Source organism: Seriola dumerili, unplaced genomic scaffold, assembly GCF_002260705.1.
Source record: "Seriola dumerili isolate Sdu_G_001 unplaced genomic scaffold, Sdu_1.0 BDQW01000543.1, whole genome shotgun sequence".
Taxonomy (NCBI): domain Eukaryota; kingdom Metazoa; phylum Chordata; class Actinopteri; order Carangiformes; family Carangidae; genus Seriola; species Seriola dumerili.
The window spans coordinates 4,721-14,776 of NW_019174798.1; the positions used below are offsets into that span (position 1 = coordinate 4,721).

The window sequence follows — 10,056 nt, forward strand, 5'->3', positions numbered from 1 at the left end:
ACCATTAACATTTTTCAGTCTCATCGTCCAATTCACAGCCAAGCACATATCCTCTGGTAAATGTGGACACCTGAGCACGAGAAACAGATCATATGTTTTACATACACTGTAGTATAATATGTCATTGTATTCTTTTAACAAACATTACAACATTTAAAGAACGCTGAACAGTGAGCAAGACCTCTGGCTGTGTGTGTGTGTGTGGTGTGTTGTGCGGCGCTTTGTGTTCATGACAGCGGGTCTACATCTGGTTTGACTGTGTATCAAACTAGATTGAAGAAATAATTCAGCAGGAAAAAGTGAGACCTACAGTAAATATACCTCAGTTTGGTTCGAACCTCTTGCAATCAGAGTCTATCAATTCATTGGCGTTGTAAGGAGGGTGAGACACAGGTGAACACTCAATCGGTTGAACCAGTACATGTGGTTTGGATCATGCTCCAGGGCTTTTTGTCTCCAGTCTGTTGGGTTCAGCTCGACTGATGTTGATGTCGCAGTAAATACCTCAACTCCATCAACCATCGTACGCCGACAAACCCCAGCCAATTATTGGTCTCAACACGCCAGTTGTGGAGAAAGTGCAGGGAGTGAGAGTCACTGCAGCAGAAACGGTTTTCTGTTAAGTTAAGCCTCTCGGTAAAGCTAATATTTCTGCAACTTAAAGCAATCTTATATTTAACCTAAAAAGTACTAATTTTGTTTTTTTTTAAAAGATACTGATTAATATCGATTTCATGTTTGGCTGCATCCAAACCTTGTTCACTAGTTTTAATAAGAAACGCAAGCTCCTCCTGTGAAGAATTCTAAAACGCGCTATCAATGTAATCAGAAGAGTAAAGAACGGAAAGTGACGAGACAAGTCACCGTAAGCTGCACCGAGAAGCCCTCATGCATAAGTTATATTAAATAGGAGCCAAATATAATGATAAAATACTTGCCACCGAAGTGTGTTAAAGATTAATTCTAATTGTTTTGTTACAATAAAGAAAATAATATGCTTTTTCCAGTGCAAAATACTGTTTTAAATTAAACCCTGCTTCTATTGTAATCATGTGCTTTTAAGCTTCTTTCCAGTAACTTTACCTTGGAATGTCACTTATGTATTTACAGGGACTCAATATTAGCAATTATTAATTGAGCTAATTTTTAAAAAAATTGATTTGGAACACTGGGTTATAAAAATAACAGAGGAAACATTCCTCTCATTATTATTTTTAAATTAGGCCCTTTAAAGAAAGTTCTGGTGTGAGAATGAGCAGCACACAAAGTTTCTTCAAACATATGGGCCTGTAGATAGAACCATAACGTGGTCAACAGTGTTTTCAACGAACTCATGGTGGAAATCTGCATGTTGGTGAGTAAGTATTGAGTAATAAGAGCTGATAATCTAACAACAAGGCGCTTCTCCAAGTTTTATGCCAAGATTTAGCAGCACAAATCTACAGAGGAGGTTTAGGAATTTACAATTTGACTTTTTTTCTCAGAATTCTGAGATTAGAATGTCAGAATTTCTAAAAAGGAAAGTCAGAGGTCACGTGTGAATTGTTTTGGAGTTGATTATTCTAAGTTTGTTTAGTTTTTTTTCCACATGTGGCCCTATATCGTCTTCCGTACCAGATCAATCATTGAGTTCAGGTATATTTGTCAAGAAGGATAAATAAGATCATTTCATCTAAGAAACTTCAGTCTAAAGTTGGGTATCCAAGTAGTTTTACCCCCAAAAAAAGAGTCGCTGTCATATATTAACAAACGTAAATAGTATCGGTGAAACTCAAGCTTTGCTGTTAGACAATACAAACAAGGTTGAAATAAAACGTGATCTCAACCTGGAGATACAACGTGACAGAAGAGGAGCACAGAAATAAAGTCTATCAAAAATGTCTTAAGTCGGAGCTGATCTGGTAGATGAATTCGAGGTGTATGTATACCACACACACACATCAACACACACACACACAGCACACACACCACACAACACACACAACACACACTGATATGATCCGACACACATCAATAGATACCTCTACACGAAGACAGTTTACAGAAATCATAAAATACAAACAAGGGACAAAACATGTGTTAAGAATGTGCAATAATAGGATTTTGTTACTTATATCTGATACCTGATGTACCTTACACAGCTCACAGCACTCTCTGTCACTAACATCAACTTTTATGAATTAAATGGTATGCAATGACTATTAGAAAACTTTGTTTTTTTTTTTTTAATACTGTCATGACAGTGGTATATGAAGTTTAAATATTTGATATTTAATATTAATAGTATTAAAACAAAGGCGCGTCCTGTGTGGAGGTACGAGCTGCCTATGAATATAACGCTTTATAGATTAGAATTAAGTCTCATTAGCCAGTTTTAGTATTTCCTTTGCACATTTTAAGATTTTAATTCGGACACAAATAAATATAACTTTACTGTAGATATATGTTCATGTGTTATTCGTAGATTTGTTTGTTTTCACAGAAAGTCGCGAGGCTTGTTCACTTATATAGAAACTTGCGTTCGGGTCGATGGTTTGCTTTACATGAGCAGACATGGACGATGGACATTGTTGGGATAGGTTTGATGTTTAGAGCTTTTTTCAAACTTGCTGTTTTAGTTTAGTGTAATCTGTTTCCTTGTGTAGTTACAGTGTTTTGCTTCCTATCTTGGTCCTGTATTTCTGTGTGGTGATTGTCTGCCCCGACCCTAATGGTGTTGTCACCTGTTGTTCAATCACACACGGCCTCCAGTTGGTTATATAGTACTTTTGTGCTCCCCTTTGCTGTGTCGGTTTTTCTGTTGATTTCTGGGTTTGTCCTCATTAACGGTTCATGTCTCCTGTTTAAGTTCTTGTGTTTTTCCCTGTGCATTCCCCAGCGTTGTGAAGCTCTTTTGTTATGAATAAATCCTTATGGCACACGTCTTCATGCTGTTGCTGCATTTTGGGTCCAGCTTTACCCTCAGCCTTTGAGACAGGTTATTCCAAAACACTAAAATTGCATCATTTTCTTAACTTCTTTATTTATAATGTAGAACTCATGATACCGTCCCTTTGCTGACAGTGGCACGCCATATGTTCTTTTTAGTAAGTGTTTGGCAAGTAGCCAGTTTTAAGTAATAAAAAGTGTGGTTTTGGGAGTTTGGCGAAGGAATGACGGAACAGAAAGCAAAGAGTGAAAGTTCCACTCCATTTCATTTTTGACCAAACAGTTTCTAGTTTAACTAGGAACCAAAAGCATGCTCACAAACAATTCTCAATGTGCTGAGTATTAAAGTTAGCACTCCTATGTGTGCAAAAACATTATGTTGATGTGTTTACAAAGGACAAACATATATAAATACAACAGTTCATCAAAACTGGGATTTGCATTAATTTCAGCTCTTACAATAAAATAAGCAGATACCACTTTCGATAAACTTGAAGTTTTTTTGAATTACAGAGAGTCCCCATAATCCATAGTGATGAATCACAAACTAAGGGCTTGGACCATATCTGCAATCTTCAGTATCTAGTCCAGTCCAGCCAAAATTTGCGATGTATGATAATATCATATATGTATTTTGTTTAATTTATTAATTGGTTATTTTGCTTCCTTCTCAATTATTATGAAAAAAATTGCATATGCCAGTAAATTACTTGTGATATTCAATATTGTTTGTTGCTGATTTCAATCCTTCATCATCAAGTCTCATTGCATACAATTATTCATATAACAATAACTCAAAGCAGCTGCTTAATTGCAATGATCCTGTGGCAAATTGTAAAGGTCAAGAGATGTTAAAACAAACCACCAAACTAAAAAAGAGACAAGTGTCGCATCAGACAACCAAACACAAAACGCATGTGCAGAAAATCAGGTTGAAATAAACTACATGTGTTTCCCATCTCTGTTAAGTGTCCTGATTCCAGCTTTAGCCTGAAATGTTGAGTTTAGAATCTGTTTGACAACCACCATTCATCCTTTCTTAATCCAATATTTCCCACCAGTTGGGTCCTGATCTCTGCTTTGTCCAGTTTGGTGACGATTAGTCCTCCTTCACTCTTCCAAGAGCTGAACCACACAAGTCGTACCTCCTCAGTCTCAGAGTTTTGTTGACTGATGAAAGTATCAAGACTTCATCTGGAGGTTATCATCATGGTTTGGGAAGGATCCTCTCCTTGGTCTCTACGTCCTCATGAAGCTCCTCTCCATCTTTCCTCCAGAACATCACAGCTCTGTGAGGGAAGAAACCTGTAGCGTGGCAGCTGACTGGAGAGGAGGGAGTCTTCTGGAGGAGAGACACTGAGGGAAGCTCTGGGGGAGAAACAGAAAACAACTTGTAGTTTCTATATAATTTTCTGCATACTAACATTACCGTTCCTGTTTGATGGGATGTGTTTGATACTTTTTGTTACACATTTTAATATATATGCCAAATGTAATTTTAAAAAAGGTGATGGTGGGACAGAGGAAAAAGACAGATGAAAGAATTTGAGGAGGAGAGAGAGAGAGGTAGAAAGAGCGGGGTGAGAGAGACAGTGATGGAAAGACAGAGTGAACAGAGACACTGAGCAGAGAGGAAGAAAATGGATAATATATTAAGTAGGATGACAGAAGAATGTGGAAAGGAAGAGGATGAGGTGAGAGAAGAGAGAAGTTGAAAGTGACGTAAACTGACACATTGCAGGTGATCGGTGGAATGTAGTCTTCTGTTGTATTTATTGATATCACTCGCGGGACGATGAGTTACAGTGAAGACATTTGTATCAGATACGTGTGTAGACCTGCATGGGCAATGTAGTTGATGTGGGTTACTACGGGTGTTCTGAGAGTTCTGAGAAACTATCATCAGAGATGCTCGTTCTAGTTCTAGCAGAGAGAGTCTTCCATGAATACTTCTTCAGCCACGTCAGGACAGATCTGGGTAGGTACTGCTCTGTCTGTGCGATCTTAGCTTTGTTATTGTCCAGACTTGTGGTTTGGTGATGACAGCCTGTGGTGTTGGAGCGATCATGTCTTTGTCTTTAGATCAAATGCTATGAAATATTTCTCCATCATAACCTACTGCATCCCATTTACCTCTCCAGTCCTATCGTCCACTCACAGCCGTACATGTTCTGGACAATGTGGACTCTGAACAGAGCAGATATTGTTGTAAAACAGACTGAGATCCAGCAGCAAGTCAGTCATTAACCGCTGATTTCACATCTTTACCACAGAACATCACTGATCCACACACACACCAACACACTTACAGCCAGTCACCATCTGAGCCATCTGTGTTTACTCCTTATAGAGAGAGACAGAGAGGCAGAGACTGCTGGGAAACTGAGTCAGATCCCAACACAAACCAAGTCCACATCCTCTCTTTACCAACACACACACACACACACACACACACACACACACCACACACATCACACACACACACCACACACACACACACACACACCACATAAAATAAACACAACAAACACCTTTTTTGTCTTTTCTGCTGCAGATAAAAGACTTCAATGAATTATTTTGATGATCAGAAATTGTTTGAACGATTAATCTGTTGATCAAATAATTCAATGAACTGATATCCATTTTTTCAGCACTAATAAATGTATTCGCCATAGACACTTGCTTAAGTAAGTAATACTAAGATCTAAACGTGTAAATTCTTCCTATATATGAATTATCTGGTGACACAGCGTGGTCAAGTGCAGTAACAAATAAATCTCATCTGTTGTTCTACTTTAAACAAGTCATCCAGACACAGGAGTGAAAATGTTCCACAAGTTCAGAGACGGAGGAGAAACTCCATATCCTTCCTTTTATCGACCAACACTGAACAGTGTTTCATTTCTAAACTCTAAACAAACAAAGAGACAAACTTCATTCTAAATATTTGTGAAAACATGAGCCTGAAAAACATCTGACATGTTTTTAGCCCTGATGAAACAGGATTATCTGATCATCACTATTTTGTCAGTTTAATTTCTGCTGATCAGCTGATGGATCAATCCACTGATGGTTTTCCAGACTCTATACACACTTTAGAAGGAGTGGTGGTTGAAAATGTTTTCCAAACACAATGAGTGTGTAGTGATTTTCTTTCACAACGTGAGTCAGGTTTTAATCAGAACTGTGATTGGATGAACCGAGCTGGATATTTAAACACACACACACACAAATCACACACAACACACACACACACACACAAGAAGCACAAAACCACACCACAATAACACACATAACACACACAGCCGTGAGCAGCACAGATGAGGCTACAGGTCCCGCTTACACAGTAAAAATGAAATATATGACACCTGTTATCTAACAAATGACAAACTCACACTCCACGCCTCTCCACAGAATCACCAGCAGCCACACTGTTCGTCTTCTGTGCGCATGTAGATAATCCACCTGTGCACAGCATCAGAGAAACTTTAGTAAAACACATTCCCATATGTTGTCAGGCCTCAGTGATGCAGCCACATGGTTTGAACGTCGCCTTTATAGACAGTAATATTGGGTCACAGAGTGGTGAAAAACAACGTGGACTAAAGTGTGACGTCAGACCTAACAGGAAGTGTGTGTGTGTGTGTGTTTCCCAGTTTCCCAGCAGCCTCTGCTTCTCCGTCTCTCTCTATAAGGAGTAAACACAGATGGCTCAGATGGTGACTGGCTGTAAGTGTGTTGGTGTGTGTGTGGATCAGTGTGTCTCTGTGGTAAAGATGTGAAATCAGCTGTTAATGACTGACTGTGCTGATCTCAGTCTGTTTACAACAATATCTGTCTCTGTCTCAGGAGTCCACGTTGCTCAGAAGATGTACGGCTGTGAGTGGGACGATGAGACTGGAGAGGTTAATGGTTTTATGCAGGATGGTTATGATGGAGAAGATTTCATAGTGTTTGACCTAAAGACAAAGACATGGATCGCTCCAACACCACAGGCTCTCATCACCAAACTCAAGTGGGACAATAACAAAGCTGTGATCGCACAGAAAGAGCAGTACCTGAACCAGATCTGTCCTGAGTGGCTGAAGAAGTATGTGGACTATGGGAGGAGCTCTCTGCTGAGAACAGGTACAATCACATGATCTGATGAAGTTTCATGAACAACAGTCTTCACATGTTTCCTCTGTTTCTAACCAACAGTAACAATAAAAACATTTCTCCCTCCAGAGCTTCCCTCAGTGTCTCTCCTCCAGAAGACTCCCTCCTCTCCAGTCAGCTGCCACGCTACAGGTTTCTTCCCTCACAGAGCTGTGATGTTCTGGAGGAAAGATGGAGAGGAGCTTCATGAGGACGTGGACCAAGGAGAGATCCTCCCCAACCATGATGAAACCTTCCAGATGAGAGTTGACCTGAACATTTCATCAGTCACACCTGAAGACTGGAGGAGGTACGACTGTGTGTTTCAGCTCTCTGGAGTGAAGGAGGACATCGTCATCAAACTGGACAAAACAGCAGTTGAGACTAACTGGGGCAAACCTGGAGTCAGAGGTGATGGAGGTAGGAAACACATTTAGTTTACTTTCATCTGATTTATATTTTGTCTTGTTGTGATGGAGGGTATTGTGTGTCTCTGTGTGTCTCTGTATGTCTCTGTATGTCTCTGTGTATCTCTTTGTGTCTCTGTGTGTGTCTGTGTGTCTCTGTGTTTCTCTGTGTCTCTGTGTGTCTCTGTATGTCTCTGTGTGTCTCTGTGTGTCTCTGTGTGTCTCTGTATGTCTCTGTGTGTCTCTGTGTGTGTCTCTGTGTCTCTGTCTGTGTCTCTGTGTGTGTCTCTGTATGTCTCTGTATGTCTCTGTGTGTCTCTGTGTGTGTCTCTGTGTCTCTGTCTGTGTCTCTGTGTGTGTCTGTGTGTCTCTGTGTGTCTCTGTGTCTCTCTGTGTCTCTGTGTCTCTGTGTATCTCTTTGTGTCTCTGTGTGTCTCTGTATGTCTCTGTGTGTCTCTGTGTCTCTGTGTGTCTCTGTGTGTCTCTGTGTCTCTGTGTGTCTCTGTGTCTCTGTGTATCTCTTTGTGTCTCTGTGTGTCTCTGTGTGTCTCTGTGTTACTGTGTGTCTCTGTGTGTCTCTGTGTCTCTGTATGTCTCTGTGTGTGTCTCTGTGTGTCTCTGTGTGTCTCTGTATGTCTCTGTGTGTCTCTGTGTGTCTGTTGTCATTTTAGTTTCTGTCGTCCAGGTCAACTGTTACTGCAACAAATAATCCATTACTTCTCACTGACGTCTAAAGACTGAGACTTTACTTTATTATTCAATGAGGAATGCAATCCCATGATTTGTTTATTTCCTTTTGCATCAGTTTATACATGTCATATAAATCATTACCTGTTATTAGTAAAGGTCAGAGGTTATCTCAGTGTAAGGAGCAGCACTTCCTCCGATGTGCAGCCTGACACTCACTTCATTACTTCCTGCTTTACTTTACAGCTGCTCCAAAACTGATTTGCTTTGATCGTCACCATCTGTGATGGAACAAAACTCTTTTTTAGCAAGTTTAATATTGACGTGTTTTCTAATCAAGTGCTGCAACATTTTGCTTGTTGGACTTTCTTTCTTTCTGCCACTGAACGTTGATTCTGAGCTGAACACGACTTAGATTTGATGCAGATCATTTTACCTTTACGTGGTGCATGTGGCGTGATGAGTAATTCAACTTGATAAAACATCAAACCCCCTCTGCCATCTTGTTCTTTAGTAACTGTACTGTAATGACTATTACAGCCATCAAAGATAACATGTCTTCACTTTTTAGCAGGTCAATGATTATAATGTAATGTTGATAATCAAACAGTCATGAGTTACATCACAAAACAAAGTGAGATCCCAGTAAAACATGACTGTTCTAACTCCCACCACTGCTTGATCCATTGTGTCTTATTCTTGTGATCCTCTTCAAACACTCCAATAGCTGAAGTTGTGTTCATAAACTCATACTGATCCTCCAGTGGTTCAACAGTCAGTGTTGGAGCCTATTGACTTAAGTTAAATATTGGTTTAGCATAATAATTGTTTTTGGATTATTTGTAAATTAAGTTGAAAATTAATTTCTATGGATAAAATAAGAAAAGGAATTAAGAAAGAATTAATATTTATTGTTATTATTGTAATGGATTGTTGATTAGGATCCTCCTCCTCCTTGCCGCCCATGATTACAGAGGGACCACAGCTGGTTTCTTTGTGTTCTTCGCTTGATGGATTGAGTGAGGCATGGGAGGAGATGATACAGTTTTTCGACCGCTAAATACGCTAACAGTAAAGACTCTAAAGTCAACCTTAGTTTCTTTATTTGTTTATTTATTTGTTTATATACTGAAAGTCAACCGGAGATCTTTTTTTTATGGAAATAAAAACCAAGTTTTTAGTTGAAGCCATCTCTGTGCATGCTTATTTTGTTTTAGTGAGTCGTAGCCCTCCTCCTCACAGACTGCTCTTTTATTTTTAAACTTTTTGAATCATGTTTTGGGTTTGTTGGAATACAAGAGCAGCCATAACAGTCAGATAAACAGTGTGAATGTCCTGATGTGGTTCCTGGTTCTTCAGAGTTCCCCTCTGCTGCTGTCATTGGAGTTGTTGTTGGACTGCTGCTCGTCCTGGCAGTCTGCACCGCTGGATTCCTCATCTGGAGAAGACGCAATGAAAGACAAGGAGGTGAAGAACAAAAGATTGTTTCACGTGTCATAAAGGCTGTTTTTTACTTCACAGCTGTATCTAACTGCACATCTGTGCCAATGTGTATGTGTTCGTGTTCTCTTTTTTACGGTAATTTTTCGGGGGCATTTTTCCCTTTATTCTGACAGCACAGTGAGCGATAGATAGGAAAGTCAGGTTGGGGGGGGGGGGCTGTGTGACATAAAGCAAAGGGCCACAGGTCAGACTCAGTCCCATGGCCGCTGTGGTGAGGACTAAGCCTATGTGGTACACTCTCTACCACCTGAGCCACCGATGTTCCTATAGCTTCATTGTCTTTATGTCTGTTGCTCCTGAAAAATACAAAGAACAGAAAATGTAAATGTTTGATCTACAGTCGGATGAAAACGTTTGTAATAGTGATACAGATGCTGCTGCTGTGTCTTTTTGT

The 10,056-nt window shown here is 39.7% G+C and overlaps 1 protein-coding gene across 1 annotated transcript in view; it reads left to right on the forward strand.

Moving 5' to 3' along the window:
• LOC111235917 (H-2 class I histocompatibility antigen, Q9 alpha chain-like) overlaps positions 1–9,626 on the forward strand; it is a gene marked incomplete at its 3' end in the record, with an annotated part of 13,762 nt that extends 4,136 nt beyond the window's left edge. Inside the window, exons 3-5 of the mRNA XM_022764490.1 lie at positions 6,778–7,056; positions 7,156–7,485; positions 9,519–9,626. Of these exons, the coding sequence (XP_022620211.1) occupies positions 6,778–7,056; positions 7,156–7,485; positions 9,519–9,626 (717 nt within the window). The remainder of the gene's footprint in view (positions 1–6,777; positions 7,057–7,155; positions 7,486–9,518) is intronic.
• Between the last annotated feature and the right edge of the window lie 430 nt (positions 9,627–10,056).